The sequence below is a fragment of the Oncorhynchus mykiss genome, chromosome 28 (genome assembly GCF_013265735.2).
Source record: "Oncorhynchus mykiss isolate Arlee chromosome 28, USDA_OmykA_1.1, whole genome shotgun sequence".
NCBI lineage: Eukaryota > Metazoa > Chordata > Actinopteri > Salmoniformes > Salmonidae > Oncorhynchus > Oncorhynchus mykiss.
The window spans coordinates 18,577,976-18,597,334 of NC_048592.1; the positions used below are offsets into that span (position 1 = coordinate 18,577,976).

Here is a 19,359-nt window from a genome sequence, read left to right on the forward strand (position 1 = left end):
TCTCTTATCTCATCTCCCTTCATCTTCCCATGACAAAGTTTATAATCACACTGCACACAACCAGAACACAGTATGACTTACACACACCTTGTTATTGCTCCAGAGTACATTCAACTGTATACAATGCAAGGATAAGGTGTTCTGATAATCTATACTGGCATTACTGGGAGATTTTGGTTAAATAGCCCAAGAGTAGATGTGAGATTTTTACAATTTTGTTGTGTTCAGCGTTATTCATGTGATGTTTCCAGAATGTTCATTGTCATGAATAGCCTTCAGTCTTTTAAATCTTTCTCTTTTCAGCTTTTTTAAGAATCCATTAGACCAATTGTTCCATATTTTTCCTCTGGGGCACCCTCAGGCTGAAGTGATTCACATGCGTGCCTAGGGCCTTTGTGTTGATTGCTGCCTTACCACAGGGGGCAACTCTCCCTCTCTCTCAACTGGCAGGGTCAGTCTAGCGATCAACACCTCTGAATTACTCTGTGGGAAAGGAAACACCCCTTTGTTTACCTGTGCTTAATGTCGCAGACTTCTGACTTACACAGGGTGGGAAAACATAGAGGAAGGAAGACAAAATCCTGAGTCACTTTACCATAGTTCTACACTGTCCAAAAAAAGGATGTTTTATTGTCACATACAGTACTCCAGATAGGTGATGTGAAATGTTTTGTTTTACAGGCTCAGCCATATTAGTATGCTGCCACTGGAGCAAATTAGGGTTAAGTGCATTGCTGAAGGGCACATGGACCAATTATTTTTTTTGGGGGGGTGGATCAGTTTTAATTTTGCAAATAGATTGTAGCTTCTATCAATGTAATTGTCTGCATCATTTCCAATCCTCCATCTAGATAAAAATAAATACAGTATATATATTTAAAAATATTCTCATCAATCTACACACAATACCCCATAATGACAAAGAAACACTTTATTTTCTGGTTAGCGCCAGTTTGCGCTGTTCTGTGAAGGGAGTAGTACACAGCGTTGTATGAGATATTTAGTTTCTTTGTAATTTCTCGCCTTCTTTTCTCAGAACAAGAATAGATTGACAAGTTTCAGAAGAAAGGTCTTTGTTTCTGGCCATTTTGAGTCTGTAACCGAACCCACAAATTTGGATGCTTCAGATACTCAACTAGTCTAAAGAAGGCTAGTTTTATTGCTTCTTAATCAGAACAACAATTTTCAGCTGTGTTTTTGGGGAGTGACAAACTATCGTTAAAGAGTTGAAAATGCGATGGACACACATTGCACTTTCGATTTTTATTGGGGTACACTAAAATTTAAGCGAACAATTACATTTTGTGTACCACGTCATCCCGCGCAGATTTGTATTGGCAACAAGTCCATATGGTGGAACTACACTACTGGTGGGAAAATGCGCATATTTTCTTTATGCAGATTTCAGAATATAAACATGAAAATGTGTCGCCAATTGGATGGAAACCTAGCTACTGTTGGTTTTTGCGAAAAGTTTTTTTTATTTTGAGGGGGGATGTGACGTCAACACGTGCAGCTGTTTTTGTTATCAACAATAGTTAAATTGCAACGCAAAGTAGCATGCAATGTCGTATTTATTTTTCTTGGCAACGTTCTAAAAATCGACAAGTAAATGGAAACATAGAGATAGAGGGCTCTTTTCATTAAAGGAATGGAAATATTTTCAGGAGGTGCCTGTTGTAAAATTAGGAGTCTTGTCTGCCGTAGGGACTATAGTTTAGAGAGGGAAGTTGAGTGTAAGAGGACTTTTTCCTGAGGGAGGAGTTGCAGAAACACTCCTTATTTGGAGAACGCCTGGTCACATGGGGGCAGAATCTAAGCGATATAGATGAGAGAGACGTAACAGGAGAGAACACATCGAACTGTGCCTTGAGATGTTGAGCGGGACTAAGGACGTTGATTTTCTCAGGCTAGAGTCAATGCAGTGAGGGGATAAAATGCCCACCAACTTCACTGTGGTCCCTGTGGAGGATGGCGGGGCCGGGAAGTCAAGTCTCGAACTTGTGTTTAGGGAGGAAGATATTACTCCACGACGACCCTATTCAGGTGAGGGCACACTGTTGACGTTGTCAGGACAGGCTCAGACAAGCGAAGCAGCTTCTGTAGAACAGCTGAACATGTTCACTTTGCGTTTACCCTAGCACATAACGTACATAAATATGATATTGCTTTGTTTGTTTATTTTTCTCCTGTCTAAGGGGATGAAATATATATTTTTTTAAGACGAGAACTTTTTGCATCTTCTGAGAAACAAAAACAAGCGAGTGCTTCCTGAGATTTTCCTTGCCTCCATTTCTCTTTCTCTCTCTAAATTCAATTTCAATCTCACTCTTCTTTTGGGTTTTATGGCAAAGTTGACGAAAAAAAGTGTATTGCCGCCACCAACTGAATGGGGATGCAAAAAAAAATTACAAGAGAAAAGTGCAGTTCCGTTTATCACCATTGCTATATATGTCACAAAGGCCACTTTCTTCAAATTAAGAATGTCTGAATCTTGCTGGTGACATGCAGGCCTTGGTGCATGTTACTGTGTAGTTCCATTGTTATTCACTGACATCGGATCTTCTGTTCTTTCTACCCTTTTTACTGCCTCCACAAAGGAGACAGAAGCTGTGCTTACACCTTGCATTAACATGTGGTTGTTGTCATCGATCCAGATTTGTTGAGTCTATACATGGTAATAAAATTACTCTTAACTGCCCACTGATTCTGTATTGTGAACAGATTCCCTTGTCCTTCCCTGTGTGCAAGTTAGTCCAACCTGCCTTGGATCTCCCTTACGACAAGCTGTATAAATCGACAGACAACTGCACACTGTTATACTCCAGTAGTTTTACAATCTCATCATTACAGTCTATTTGATATCCAACGATTTAAGACCGAGTGCTACTGTCCCGACATCCTCGACTTGTACACAACCATAAAAATACATGAATCCATATATCCTCATCTTGAACAGTAAACCAGCTTTTTAGGCCTGCGTGCGTGCATTGGTTGTTTAGGCATGTCTTTGTGGCAATATGTAACTTTATGGGCAACCCTACCAAATTCACATACAAATGTGAGTTATAGATCTATCATTCTACTTGAATGCAAGTCTAAGAAGTGGTAGATCTGTTCTATTTGCACTTTCTATGCTTCCCTTAAGTTGTCTTTTACTTTTGGGTTTGTACACCAGAAAATCCAATATTTTTTTGTTATGGAAAATATATTTTAGAAATTCTCTACACTATGCTAGCTTATTTATGTCACAAACTGAAATTAGGCAAACTGTTAGTTTTAGCATCCAGAAAATGGCGGAGAAATTTCTGCATAGTGCAACTTTAATATGTGTACCAAAAGTCTTGTATTTCAAAGAACCTCTAATATGATAACCTATAACAACTCGCATATTCAAATTATGAAAATTGATAAAAGCAGCAATCGATATTGGCAAAGGAGCACACATGTGTTCGAGCCTCTCTCGGTACCCTTGCTGCACCAGGCTGTGTTTCTTGTCTCTTTCTGTCTGTCTCTCTTTAATTCACTCGACTCATTCAATAGCTTGCCCTCAGTGTGACACAATCTTTCTCCCTGTTGCTCTCCCTCCATGTGTTAGGACCATGATTAATGTGAAATCAATATTTATAGTATTACCTTTTTAAAGGTTTCTCAGCTCTGCGTTTCACAGTGGCATTCACTGCAAAAATGCCTTTCCTCTGTCAAGTATTAACTTGCTGTGAATCAGTAGAACTTCATTGTTCTGTACCTGTTGGAAGGGAGATGTAGGTAACTTACCAAATAAAGGAAACGCCAACATAGTGTCTTAATAGGGCGTTGGGGCCACCACGAGCTACCAGCACAGCTTCAATTAACCTTTTGCATGGCATAGATTCTACAAGTGTCTGGAACTCTATTGGAGGGAAATTCCATCATTTGGTGTTTTGTTGATGGTGATGGAAAACACTGTCTTAAGCAACTCTTGCACAAGGTTTATGTACACTCACTGGACTACCCTCACACTCCAACAAACGCACATGCATATTGACGCCACACACACACACACATAAATTCCTTCACACTCTTCACATATGCTGCTGCTACTCTCTGTTTATTATCTATACATAGTCACTTTACCTACATATTACCTCAATTACCACAACTAACCCGTACATACCCCTGCACATAGACTTGGTACCTCCTGTATATAGCCTCGTTATTGTAATTTTGTGTTACTATGTTTCCTTTAGTTTAGCAAATTTTTCTGACATTTTAAAGACTCTGCATTGTTGGTTAAGGGCTCATGAGTAAGCATTTCACTACACCTGTTGTATTTGGCGCATGTGACAAATACCATTTTATTTGAATTGCTTAATCAACTAAGGAACGACACCTGTGTGGAAACACCAGCTATCAATACACTTTTTGTCCCTAATTTACTCAATTGTTTCCTTTTATTTTGGTAGTTAAAATGGGTTAGGGCAGAGAGGAAGAGGTGACTCGAGGATTCACTCTGCCCAAAATTTGTCCCGTGAGATAAGCTCCATACCTATTTTGTATGGAGGTCTATGGGCGATTGTCGAATTACTTGATGCTTATTTAATCTAATATATGTTTTGTAATGTTTAGGTTGTTAGAAATGTACTGATATAAGTGGATGCACATTGCTTTCTGGCAATATTGAGAAAAATGACCCAGTTGTGCCTGCATGTATCTGCCCTCTCATTGGCGAGAATGGTCCCACGTATGTACTTTGCTGTGTATATTCTAGTGTATTATTTGTTTATTTTAATTTGAAGTTTTTTTTTAGGGTGGGCGGAGGCAGGTTCGGTCCGCCAAGTAAATAAAACTATATATATATATATAACTATATAAACTATATATATATAACCGTTCAAAAGTTTTAGAACACCTACACATTCAGGGCTTTTTGTTTATTTAAAAATATATATTTTCTACATTGTAGAATAGTAAAGACCTCAACTATGAAATAACACATGGAATCATGTAGTAACCAAAATAGTGTTAAACAAATCAAAATATATTTTGAGATTCTTCAAATAGCCACCCTTTGCATTCTCTCAACCAGCTTCTTGAGATAGTCACCTGGAATGCATTTAAATTAACAGGTGTTCCTTAAACCTGTTGTAACTCCCCATCCCGTGTCCGGGATCGTTGTCATCATCTGACACTAATTAGTATAACGCAACGGACATAAATATTACTAGAAAATATTCCTATTCATGAAATCACAAGTGAAATATATTGAAACATAGCTTAGCCTTTTGTTAATCACCCTGTCATCTCAGATTTTGAAAATATGCTTTACAGCCAAAGCAAGACAAGCATTTGTAAGTTTATCGATAGCCTAGCATTATGTCCAGCTAGCTGTAGGCAACTTGGTCACAAATCAGAAAAGCAATCAAATTAAATAGTTTACCTTTGATGAGCTTCAGATGTTTTCACTCACGAGACTCCCAGTTAGATAGCAAATGTTCCTTTTTTCCAAAAATATTATTTTTGTAGGCGGAATAGCTCCGTTTGTTCTTCACGTTTGGCTGAGAAATCGACCGGAAATTGCAGTCATGAAAACGCCGAAAAATATTCCAAATTAGCTCCATAATATCGACAGAAACATGGCAAACGTTGTTTATAATCAATCCTCAAGGTGTTTTTCAAATATATATATTCGATAATAATTTTCAGTAGAACTGAGAGGAAAAATGGCTACCTCTGTATTTTACACAAGAATCACTCAGAGCCATCAGGTGACCACTTACGCAATATAGTTGCTTACGCGCATTCTTCAACATAAATGCGTGAAACTACGTCAAAATGCTGTAGACACCTTGGGGAATACGTAGAAAAAGGAATCTGGTTGATAGCCCATTCACTGCTCAATAGGGACACATCGGAACGCAGAGCTGTCAAAACATGAGTCACGCCCGGATTTGATTTTTCTCAGGCTTTTGCCTGCAATATCAGTTCTGTTATACTCACAGACAATATTTTTTTTACAGTTTTGGAAACTTTAGAGTGTTTTCTATCCTAAGCTGTCAATTATATGCATATTCTAGCATCTTGTCCTGACAAAATAGCTTGTTTACTCTGGGAACGTTATTTTTCCAAAAATGAAAATAGTGCCCACTAGTTACAAGAAGTTAACCTGTCTAGGAAACACGTTCCACTAACGGAACCCCCCCCCCTTCAGCTGAAAAGGTGGCCGCGGGATATTCAAAAATATTTTTCCGAAATATTTAACTTGCACACAAGTCCAATACAGCAAATGAAAGATGAACATCTTGTTAATCTACCCATCATGTCCGATTTTTAAGATGTTTTACAGCGAAAACACAACATAACATTTATGTTAGATCACCACCAAATCCAAAAAAACACACAGCCATTTTTCCCAGCCAAAGATGGTCACAAAAGCAGAATTAGAGATATAAAATTAATCAGCATACTTTGATAATCTTCCTCAGATGACACTCATATGACATCATGTTACACAATACATTTGTTTTGTTCGATAATATGCATATTTATATCCACAAATATAGGTTTACATTGACGGCATGTTCAGAAATGCCTCCAAAATATCAGGAGTAATTAGAGAGCTACATCAGATAACATAAATTCATAAAAAATCCTACAATGTGATTTTCTGGGATTTTTTTTCTCATTTTGTCTGTCATAATTTAAGTGTACCTATGATGAAAAGGCCTCATCTTTTTAAGTGGGAGAACTTGCACAATTGGTGGCTGACTAAATACTTTTTTGCCCCACTGTACCTATATAACATGACGTAATGACGCCACATAAAATGTTGCGCTACACTTCTGACACAGCATTCCTAACCTAGCCCACAATGTCTGCTGTGTGGATTGAGCAGTCAACAAGTCGAGCAATCATTTGAAAGAGTAAGAACATTTCAGCGAGACAAGGCAAAATCCATTAAATCCAAGGTAATGGAATTCATTGCCCTTGACAATCAACCGTTCTCTGTCGTGGGTGATGGGCACCAGTACACATGTGCGCACCGGTACACACTAGTTTTTTCAGATGTTGCCCTATCGGAGTTACACAGTAATAGCGTCACTGCTATTAGCTTCACGACATGCCTACTATGGAACACCGTTTGAGTCTTTATGTGTCAAAAAAGATACAGTAGCACTGTCAAAGCTGTACAGAAAAGTCTGCAAACGATATGTTTACAATACCGCATTGGTAATAAAGCATCATTTGTTTGACCTAAACTTCTGGGGTAGCTAGCTTTAGCTTGGTACCTAGCTAGCACCAATACAACCACCCTGAAAACAATGACCATTAGAAACTGCAGTCATTTTCGTTATTCTTAGCAATGATTTAGGAATCCTTGTGAGTAAATATTAGCTAGGTTACAGCTTGTTGCTAGCCTATTGAAATTAAACTTCAGTTCATGAAAAAAATAGCTAGCCAGCTACTTAACTCTGTTGCCCAAAGCCTATGTTATAAGCAGCCAGCCAGCTTCATCTGGCTAGTGAAGCTCGACAAGACCAGGTTATGTATTGTGAATCTAGACACAATAAGGATTGGGCACAATAGTGGAATTTGTGGTTTGCGTTCAAAATAAAAGTATGCCATTGACAGTTATGCAAGTGAATACAAATAGTAGAATTATGCCATACTTTTAATTTGAAGGGTAACCGCAAAGTCCACTATTGTGGCTAATCCTTATTGTGGCAAGCTTCACATAGATGGGTCCGACCACCATTAATCAAATTAAAACTGTCTTATAAATTAGGGTTATTTTAGATGATGACACCTAGCTATATAGTTAGCTAGCTAACTATACAGTGCCTTGCGAAAGTATTCGGCCCCCTTGAACTTTGCGACCTTTTGCCACATTTCAGGCTTCAAACATAAAGATATAAAACTGTATTTTTTTGTGAAGAATCAACAACAAGTGGGACACAATCATGAAGTGGAACGACATTTATTGGATATTTCAAACTTTTTTAACAAATCAAAAACTGAAAAATTGGGCGTGCAAAATTATTCAGCCCCCTTAAGTTAATACTTTGTAGCGCCACCTTTTGCTGCGATTACATCTGTAAGTCGCTTGGGGTATGTCTCTATCAGTTTTGCACATCGAGAGACTGAAATTTTTTCCCATTCCTCCTTGCAAAACAGCTCGAGCTCAGTGAGGTTGGATGGAGAGCATTTGTGAACAGCAGTTTTCAGTTCTTTCCACAGATTCTCGATTGGATTCAGGTCTGGACTTTGACTTGGCCATTCTAACACCTGGATATGTTTATTTTTGAACCATTCCATTGTAGATTTTGCTTTATGTTTTGGATCATTGTCTTGTTGGAAGACAAATCTCCGTCCCAGTCTCAGGTCTTTTGCAGACTCCATCAGGTTTTCTTCCAGAATGGTCCTGTATTTGGCTCCATCCATCTTCCCATCAATTTTAACCATCTTCCCTGTCCCTGCTGAAGAAAAGCAGGCCCAAACCATGATGCTGCCACCACCATGTTTGACAGTGGGGATGGTGTGTTGCTTTTACGCCAAACATAACGTTTTGCATTGTTGCCAAAAAGTTAAATTTTGGTTTCATCTGACCAGAGCACCTTCTTCCACATGTTTGGTGTGTCTCCCAGGTGGCTTGTGGCAAACTTTAACCAACACTTTTTATGGATATCTTTAAGAAATGGCTTTCTTCTTGCCACTCTTCCATTAAAGGCCAGATTTGTGCAATATACGACTGATTGTTGTCCTATGGACAGAGTCTCCCACCTCAGCTGTAGATCTCTGCAGTTCATCCAGAGTGATCATGGGCCTCTTGGCTGCATCTCTGATCAGTCTTCTCCTTGTATGAGCTGAAAGTTTAGAGGGACGGCCAGGTCTTGGTAGATTTGCAGTGGTCTGATACTCCTTCCATTTCAATATTATCGCTTGCACAGTGCTCCTTGGGATGTTTAAAGCTTGGGAAATATTTTTGTATCCAAATCTGGCTTTAAACTTCTTCACAACTGTATCTCGGACCTGCCTGGTGTGTTCCTTGTTCTTCATGATGCTCTCTGCGCTTTTAACGGACCTCTGAGACTATCACAGTGCAGGTGCATTTATACGGAGACTTGATTACACACAGGTGGATTGTATTTATCATCATTAGTTATTTAGGTCAACATTGGATCATTCAGAGATCCTCACTGAACTTCTGGAGAGAGTTTGCTGCACTGAAAGTAAAGGGGCTGAATAATTTTGCACGCCCAATTTTTCAGTTTTTGATTTGTTAAAGTTTGAAATATCCAATAAATGTCGTTCCACTTCATGATTGTGTCCCACTTGTTGTTGATTCTTCACAAAAAAATACAGTTTTATATCTTTATGTTTGAAGCCTGAAATGTGGCAAAAGGTCGCAAAGTTCAAGGGGGGCCGAATACTTTCACAAGGCACTGTAGCTACTGAAACAGATTGTCGTTTTGCTATGTTTTTGGGGAAGAACATTGTTTGCATCCATGAGCTAGCTAGTTTTTTTTATGACCACCACTGTAGGTGCGCGAGACAACTTTACCAGCATCAGCATATGTATTGATGAATCGTTGTGACATATGAAATACGAGTGATCGTGTAATCAATGTTTAATAACTACGTAAAAATGTATTAAAGCGTTTAATTATTATGTGACGCGCAGTCATATTCAGGTCCTGATTGGTCAACAAGCTTATTTGACACGTCACATAGTGTTATTTGACATGCAAAGACCCAAACGGCGTTCCATAGAAATTCTGGTTGAGAATGAAACGACTGAACAATGAAACAGCACAGCAAGTAAGTGAAAAGAAATAGGTTTTGTGATACTGCCTGGATTCGAACCAGGGACTGTAGTTGCGCCTCTTGCACTGATATGCAGTGCCTTAGACTGCTGTGTGTGTGTTTAACTATTTAACTGTACTAGAATGCTTAAAAGGCTGCTAAAAATGTAAATATCGGTTATCGGTATCGTTTTTTTTTTGGCAAAGAAAATATCGGATATCAGATTAGGACAAAAATGTAATATCGGTGCATCACAAAAAAAAAATATGTTAAACACTATTGTACACAGTGAGTCCATGCAATTTATTATGTGATTTGTTAAGCACATTTTTGCCATAACAAAGGGGTTGAATACTTATTGGTTCAAGACATTTTAGCTTTTCATTTTTTATTAAAAAAAACATTATTCCACATTATGGGGTATTGTGTGTTGGCCAGTGACACACTCAATTTAATTTTAAATTGATTAAGTCTGTAACTAGTTGTGTTTATTCATGGGTGCCAAGGGAAGCCAGTCTTCAACAAAAAAAATATTTTATCTTTCGTCTCTCGGTGTTTCATAGTTTTCCTTTAATTCGTAAGTGGCTGACTGTATCTCACCGGAGAAAGCATCCGAGCGAGCATGACAGCACCCCTCTGTCTCTCTACGTGTAGGCCGTCTATCTGATGTTGTCTGGTCCAAACAAGTATGACTTTGTTTCCGCCCGTAGCATTGAATGGAATGCAAGGGAAGCCAGCAAGCATTTGGCCTCCTTTGATAGAAAGTATAACAATTTAACCAATATGAGATCAACAGTGAATGGTCCTGGTGCACCCCAAAAAAATGTCAGGGGAAGCCAGCTTGGATTTTGGTATCACTCCTATCAAATCACACTGAGAACATACGTCATTGACAGAGAACACTTGAATTGTTGCATCTCATTGTGTTAGTGTCCTCCAGTGGCTAGCTGACTAGCTAAAGTGGTCCCTTTCCTAAATTAGTCATGGATGGAGATATGGATTTGGACTTGGTTTTACTTAATTCTCCGTATCGGCCAGGTCGCAATTGTAAATGAGAACTTGTTCTCAACTTGCCTACCTGGTTAAATAAAGGTGAAATAAAAAAATTATAACGGCGATTCTATTCCATACATTCATACATACATTGTTGTGCCCCTGGCCCGAGAGGATGGAAGTTCAATATGTAGCTAGATGTAGAAGGATAATGTTAACTAGCTAACGCTGCCTATGAACGGAAGTTAGTCTAACGAGCAAGCATTTTAGCAAGGTAGCCCAGGATAATAAATATAATCGAATCAGATGTTATTAGTCACATGCTCAGAATACAACATGTAGACCTTACAGTGAAATGCTTACTTACGAGTCCCTAACCAACAATGCAGTTAAAAAAATACGGCTAAGAATAAGAAATAAAAATAACAATAGCGAGACTATATACAGGGGGGTACCGGTACAGAGTCGATGTGCGGGGGCACCAGTTAGCTGAGGTAGTTATTAGTGACTATGCATAGATAATAACAGAGTAGTAGCAGCAGTGTAAAAGAAGAGGGGGGGCATTACAAATAGTCTGGGTAGCCATTTGATTTTATGTTCAAGAGCCTTATGGCTTGGGGGTAGAAGCTGTTTAGAAGCCTCTTGGATCTAGACTTGGCGCTCCGGTACCGCTTGCCGTGCGGTAGCAGAGCGAACAGTCTATGACTAGGGAGGCTGGAGTCTTTGACAATTTTTAGGGCCTTCCTCTGCCACCGCCTGGTATAGAGGACCTGGATGGCAGGAAGCTTGGCCCCGTGATGTACTGGGCCTTGCGCACTACACTCTGTTGTGCCTTGCGGTCTCAGTCCGAGCAGTTGCCATACCAGGCAGTGATGCAACCGGTCAGGTTGCTCTCGATGGTGCAGCTGTAGAACCTTTTGAGGATCTGAGGACCCATGCCAAATCTTTTCAGTCTCCTGAGGGGGAATAGGTTTTGTCGTGCCCCCTTCACGACTGTCTTGTTGTGCTTGGACCATGTTTGTTTGTTGGTGATGTGAACACCAAGGAACTTGAAGCTCTCAACCTACTCCACTACAGCCCCGTCGATGAGAATGGAGGGGTGCTTGGTCCTCCTTTTCCTGTAGTCCACAAACATCTCCTTTGTCTTGATCAAGTTGATGGAGAGGTTGTTGTCCTGGCACCACTCGGCCAGGTCTCTGAACTCCTATTGGGAGGTCTCGTCATTGTCGGTGATCAGGCCTACCACTTGAGTCATCGGCAAACTTAATGTTGGTGTCGTGCCTGGCCGTGCAGTCATGAGTGAACAGAGAGTACAGGAGGGGACAGAGCACGCACCCTTGAGGGGCATGTTGAGGATCAGCATGGCGGATGTATTGTTACCTACCCTTACCACCTGGGGGCGGCCCGTCAGGTCGAGTTGTAGAGGGAGGTGTTTATTCCCAGGTCCTTAGCTTAGTGATGCACTTTGAGGGCACTATGGTGTTGAATACTGAGCTGTAGTCAATGAATAGCATTCTCACATAGGTGTTCCTTTTGTCCAGTTGGAAAAGGGCAGTGTGGAGTGCAATAGAGATTGCACCATTTGTGGATCTGTTAGGGTGGTATGCAAATTGGAGTGGGTCTAAGGTTTCTGGGATAATTGTGTTGATGTGAGCCATGACCAGCCTTTCAAAGCACTTCATGGCTGCAGATGTGAGTGCTATGGGTTGGTAGTCATTTAGGCAGGTTACCTTAGTGTTCTTGGGCACATGCACTATGGTGGTGTGCTTAAAACATGTTATTACAGACTCGGACAGGGAGTGGTTGAAAATGTCAGTGAAGACACTTGCCAGTTGGTGAGCTCATGCTGGCAGTACACGTCCTGGTAATCCGCCTGGCCCTGAGGCCTTGTAAATGTTGACCTGTTTAAAGGTCTTCCGGAACAGCTGGCGCTCTCATGCATGTTTCAGTGTTTTTTGCCTCGAAGCTAGCATAGAGGTAGTTCAGCTCTTCTGGTAGGCTCGTGTCACTGGGCAGCTCTCTGCTGTGCTTCCCTTTGTAGTCTATAATGATTTGCAAGCCCTGCCACATCCGACAAGCGTCGGAGCCGGTGTAGTACGATTCGATCTTAGTCCTGTATTGACACTATCTGTTTGAGGGTTCGTCGGAGGACATAGCAGGATTTCTTATAAGCTTCCGGCTTAGTCACGCTCCTTGAAAGCGGCATCTCTAGCCTTAGCTCAGTGCGGATTTTGCCTGTAATCCATGGCTTCTGGTTGGGGTATGTACGTACGGTCACTGTGCGGACGTCGTCTTCAATGCACCTATTGATGAAGCCAATGACTGCTGTGGTGTTCTCATCAATGCCATCGGAGGAATCCTGGAACATATTCCAGTCTGTGCTAGCAAAACAGTCCTGTAGCTTAGCATCTGCTTCATCTGACTACTTTTTTTTATTTTGTGCTTCCTGCTTTAATTTCTGCTTGTAAGCAGGAATCAGGAGGATAGAATTACGGTAAGATTTGCCAAATGTAGGGTGAGGGAGAGCTTTGTATTCGTCTCTGTGTTTGGAGTAAAGGTGGTCCAGAGTTTTTTTTTCCCCCTCTGGTTGTACAATTAACATGCTGATAGAAATGAGGCAACTTTTTTAAGTTTCCCTGCATTAAAGTCCCCGGCTACTAGGAGCGCCGCATCTGGGTAAGCGTTTTCTTGTTTGCTTATGGCGGAATACAGCTCATTCAATGCTGTCTTAGTGCCAGCCTCCGTCTGCGGTGGTAAATAAACAGCTACGAAATATACAAAGAAATTTAAGTGTGTACTGTATGACAGTGTTTCGTCAACATGAGAGGAGGATGGCATTGGCATTTCTCTACAAGTAGGGTCAGTCAACATTTATCTACTTGCGCGCGCACACACACACACACACACACACAGTAGAACTAATTCTTAGCTTACGTTGATTGGTAAAGATTGGTATCTTTTAGTTATCACTGTATTAGACTAAGCAAAGGTGATTTGATGTTGAATTGGTGCTGGAATAGTGGCCCCTGTTTTCTTTGCGACTTTCGGTAACTCTCTGTGGTTCTAAATCAATAGTTGTTTAGTAGTCTGAAAATGTTGGAAACATTCGGTTGCTTGACCATGCTGTAGGTCATGTAACTCTCTGTTTTCATGCAATATGCTTTGTGGACTAAACCAGACAGAGTTTGCCATCTGGTTTTGTGATAAAACAAAGGTGTGGTTGAATTTATTCTCCCACTATTGTCTCAGCCTTTAGGCCTATATATCACAGTGCCAAGGCATATGAACTAACAGGTTATAGAGCAAACAATGCAATTATCACAAAACTTAGGTTGTAATATGGCTTTTTTTCTGGCTTCCCCAGTGATTTTACCCACGCACCGCTACTGGCTGTGACAACATTTTGAAAAAGAAAAAGGTGTGTGAATTGTTTCTGAAGGCCCTGTATTATAGGACGACTTGGGAGAATGATGATCCGCAACAGACAGTACATCTCAGTATTAGAACTTAAAATACAGTCAGACTAGCCTGCTACTGTGCTTTTCTGGCCCTTATAAACTGCAGAGAGTAGACCCACAACTGATACAAATGGAATTAAATATTAAAATCACAGGGCTTATGCGCTGTTATTCAGTATACATTTTCACTGCAGTTTACAGCCTTGAGTAGAATTTTGTACTCACTTAAAAATAATAATGCAATTATTCATTGGAATGTGGTGTTGTAGGATGATTGTATTGTCCTTAAGCAAGCTCAATAGGGGAGCTTTTTAAGGTGCGTGTCTCACTGTTCTTTCATACACCTGCCCCTCTGCTTATTTTGAAAATTGGTGCAGCTTTGAATAATTTGATGTGTGGTATGATTGCTAGTTAGCATATTGCAGATCTGGACAAATGATCCACCTACCACTATTGTCTCTGTGAATGGTGGATAGAGGGCAGGATAGACAGTTAGACTGGTACACCTGTTGTATAGTTAGCGCGTAGAAAAGCGTAGTGCATAAGGGATGTACCAAAACACCTTGATATAGTGGCGGCGCATGAAAGCAGATGAAGAAATGTAGCTAGAATGGAAGAAATTATATAGTAAAACCTGCAAAAGGGTAAATGTAAAAAACTCACTGCCCTCTCCTGTGCCCAATAAAAATTAAAAAAACACACAACCCTCAAAGCAATTTTTAAAAATAAGTTTGACAACCTTCCCCTTTTTTGGACCACCCCAATTAATTTCTAAATTTCCCTTAATTTATTGGAATGTCACAGGCTGACTGCCAGCTCGTACTGTAGGATTCTATTTGAGTGTTTGCACACAACACCGTTCTTATAAAACCTTAGTAATTCCAGATTCTAGTTGCTTTATAAAATCTATTTACTGATGAGTACTTTCTATGATTGTCTCCAAATTGTGTAGACATCAGTAGGCAGGTTTCCATTTACCCAGGTGATTAGACAATACCATTGTCGCAAAAAATAATAATTACGACGTGTAATGGAAACGGCAGATATAGGAGCCATTTTCTAAAGATCTTCAATTTTTATTTGTTCAACGGGTGGATTATAACTTTATTGCAACAAATTATGATGGAAATTGTGTTTTTCAAGTCAATGACGATTGACAAATAATTTTGAAGGTACGTGCGGGGCACATGATGTAAATAGGAGTGTGTACATGCATTGAGTTATTGAGCTTGTTTTAGCTGATTTCATGCGGTTACAGATGACAGATTACAAACAATCCTTTCCATTTTGGATGTATTTTATTTGCAACTGCTAGGAGAACATATATTATGTTATTGTATTGATCAACAACATTTGCATATAAGAAGCAGTCTCTTCTCTTGTAAAAGTGTGCGCTGTCTCTTTTTAAGAAAGTATTTACTTCATTAGCAAGGCAGAATGTGGCATATGGAATCTAGTGGAAACCAGACGGGTGGGCAGGGAGACGAGGAAGCGAATGAGGTGTTAGTGGTAACTAAGTTCATTAATAACGTTTTTTGACAATTAGCTTTGAAGTCAGCATATTTTGCGTTATGGTTTGCAAACGAAGTACTAGGGTAGTGAATTGATGTTTCTTCAGCTGTAAGCTAGCAATGAAAGTTAGCCTATAAAGTCACTCAATTGTCATACTTGAGTAAAAGTAAAGATACCTTGATAGAAATTGTCTCATGTAAAAGTGAATGTCACCCAGTAAAATACTACTTCTGAAAGTATCTGGTTTTAAATGTACTTAAGTAGTGGTGGAAAAGTACTCAATTGTTATACTTGAGTAAAAAGTAAATGCTATACATCTAATTCCTTATATTAATTAAACCAGAGGGCATAATTACACACTCAAACACAGAGACATCATTTACAAATGTATTTGTGTTTAGTCCGCCAGACCAGAGGCAGTAGGGATGAAAACGCATTATATTGATAGGTGTGTGAATTGGACCATATTGCTGTCCTGCCTGAGCATTCTAAGTGAAACAAGTTATTTTGGGTGTCAGGGAAAATGTATGGGAGTAAAAAGTACATATTAATTTAGGAATGTAGTGGAGTTAAAGTGAAAGTTGTAAAATATAAATAGTCAAGTACAGATATCCCTAAAACAACTTAAGTAGTACTTTAAAGTACTTTTACTTAAGTATACGGAACAAAAATATAAACTCAACATGCAAAAATTTCAAAGATTTTGCTGTGTTAGTTTTTTATAAGGAAATCAGTCAATTTAAATAAAGTCATTAGGCCCTAATCTATGGATTTCACATGACTGGGCAGGGGCGCAGCATAGGTCCACCCAGTTGAGAGCCAATTGCACTCTCCCTCAACTTGAGACATTGGTGGCATTGTTGATTGTTGTGTGACAAAACTGCTCATTTTAGAGTGGCCTTTTATTATCCCCAGCACAAGGTACACTTGTGTAATGATCATGCTGTTTTATCAGCTTCTTAATATGCCACACCTGTCAAGTGCATGGATTATCGTTACAAAGGCTAAAATGCTCACTAACAGGGATGTAAAAACATTTTTGCACAACATTTGAGAGAGGGACCAGCACTTTACGTGTTGCGTTTATATTTTTGTTCAGTGAACTTTACATCACTGGTTTTAGCCTGTGTGGACATTGTTTTGCGGACAGTAATAAACAGTTTAAACATTTCTACACGCAATGTTGTATTGTCTAAGTGTGCTAATTTCTGTGCAGCATGTGGGTGGTGGGGAGCTAACGATGCAGCCCAGACAGCTCTAGCAATGAATGAGGAAGTGGAGCAGGCACTTTTCTCTTTGCGCTATTAAGGGGTTGCGCTGATAGACAGACTTCATCACTTGAGACATTTGGCAGACGTACCGAAACTAACAAATTCTAGTACCTATTTATTTGGTTATTTTTATCAGAAGTACTGAAGTTTTCGATATAACGTGCAACACTAGTATGAGTCACACAGAACACGTAAGGGCAGGCTTTGGTCTGTTGTCATTATTGGGCTGTAATCAGCAGTAGGAAGACTTACGTCATGTGCTCTCCGCTCTGTTCTTATGCCTACAGTACCTGTACTCGCACACTGCTGTCTCCACACAATACGTCCAGTATAAACATAGTTTTCCAAAATGGATTGCTTAGACAGTGCCAGGTATCACAGCATCGTGGGTCTCTCTCCCTGCAATGCACTAAATATACAGCCCATAAAGGCTTTTTTGTTTTGTCATAACTTAACATCAATAAACTCATAAAACCTGTATTTCTATTCGGGGGCGTCATGCACCCATTATTTTAAACGCCTGAAACAGCTTTTTCCTACAATATAGAGCCGTAATCATTATGCCTAATTATATGTAAAGATACTTAGGCTAGTTTGCCCCGAGACTGCCTGGCAGCTCCCCCACGGAGAGAAGCACGAGATTGAATTTCACTCAACTTTCTAGAGCATCCCCTATCAACGTTTCCCTTTTTACTGTGGAAATTCTGATCGAATCAATGCAATATTAGCCACTTTCAATGCAACATATCGTAACAAAATGAACTATGCGAGAGATTTTGTTGTAGGCAGAACGCATCAGATTAGGATTCTATTGGATTGACACATGACTCAGCCAGTACTCTACACAGACCGGTGCAGTATAACCAATCAGAGCTGCAGTAGGCCTAAATGCAAATAGACCATTGCCATATATGGGTCTGTCTTTACAGCTGTGGTCGTGAGTAGATGTGCTTGTTTGCACATTTTGTTCATATCCTTTGCTAGTTAGTGAGTTAATCGCCCAGTTATATATCATTTGTCAGCATTAGGGTAGTGATTGCTTCCCGGAAGAGCACAAAATGTGTACATTTCTAGACATCTTTGAAATGCTAGTCAGGTAAATAACTTTTTGTGTCTTAAAGGGGCAGTGTTGTATTTTGAGACAGGCTTGAATAAGCTAAGTAGCCAATAGGTGGAGTGCAGCCTAATTTGTCATTGGTAGGGCAATTCAAGTCCATATGCGGTGATAATGTATTGGTCCTATAGCCTACGGCACAAACCTTATTGCTACAGTACTGTTTTTAATGTTGCATAGGCTTACATTTTTCTTTATTTTTTGGCTTGAATTTTGATTCCGTGATCTTGACTCAAAGGTTGGTGACCACTGCTCTACACTCTCTCCTCCTCCACTGAAGATACGGCCCATACCAAAGCAATGGTTAAACTTTTTGGTCCCCTAAAAGGAGTGGTTTGAATCTCATGGTACAATACCGTAGGCCTGTGTTAGTTACCTGATCAAATAGGCAAAGGTATACATATCAAATATAAATGGTATATGTAGCTTATTAAAATATGTACGAAAAATATATTTTTACCATTCAGTTTCATACTCTCGACCCCCACAAAATGTTTGAGACCCCCGGTTTGAGAACCACTGCACTGGACTACAGTATCTAACGTCCTCCCTAGGCATCTCTTTGCTCCATGCATCTTGGGCGGAACCACTTACTAGGGAGAATAGGGGGGGTACTCTTTGCCTGGTCCAGTCAGTGTGCCCCCTCTGCAAAACACTGTCGCCAGATCTTTTTTATGAATAGTGGATTCTCTGTTAATTTCATTCAGTGAGCCAGAGTCTGAGGCAGTGTGAGAAATGATAGTTAGCACTATCATTCATAATTGTTTATGAATGAGGTAGAGTTAGGCTTACTTGCTGTTTTGACATATAGGATAACCAAATTTGAGCAACAGTATCATGGTGGGCTACATGCTTATCATTTTGACTTAACTTTGCTTCATTGTTTCCTGAAAACTACCTCCCCCATTGGCAGAAGCAGTAAAAGGTCAGACTTCCCTCCCTTGGGACTAGGATGAGATTAAAATCTGTTGTGCAGATCTGTTTTTCTGTCTTCCTAGAGATAGAGAGAAGACCCAGGGGCCCATGTGGTTACATTCAGGCTAACCTCAGTTTGTTTACAATGTGATTCTCCTATTAATTTAAGCAAGATCTGTTGTTTCCGCAGTCTGCACGACCTAACTGTAGATAATTTCTCCTTATTCTGTGGAGAGTGACTTCAACACAGTGACTCATGAGACTGTTGAAATCCTGTTCACAGAGTACCACAGGCCAACGCCCAACCCATCCG

The 19,359-nt window shown here is 39.9% G+C and overlaps 1 protein-coding gene across 4 annotated transcripts in view; it reads left to right on the forward strand.

Moving 5' to 3' along the window:
* The first annotated feature begins 1,487 nt into the window (after positions 1-1,487).
* The window catches only part of LOC110508667 (solute carrier family 12 member 7), a 79,098-nt gene continuing 61,226 nt past the window's right edge, over positions 1,488-19,359 (forward strand). Inside the window, exon 1 of one of the 4 annotated variants that reach the window (XM_036967035.1) lies at positions 1,488-2,046. In XM_036967035.1, coding sequence (XP_036822930.1) covers positions 1,938-2,046 — 109 coding nt within the window. In that variant the 5' untranslated portion in view covers positions 1,488-1,937. The remainder of the gene's footprint in view (positions 2,047-19,359) is intronic. The other 3 variants (XM_021589369.2, XM_021589370.2, XM_036967036.1) reach the window with 3 other exon arrangements.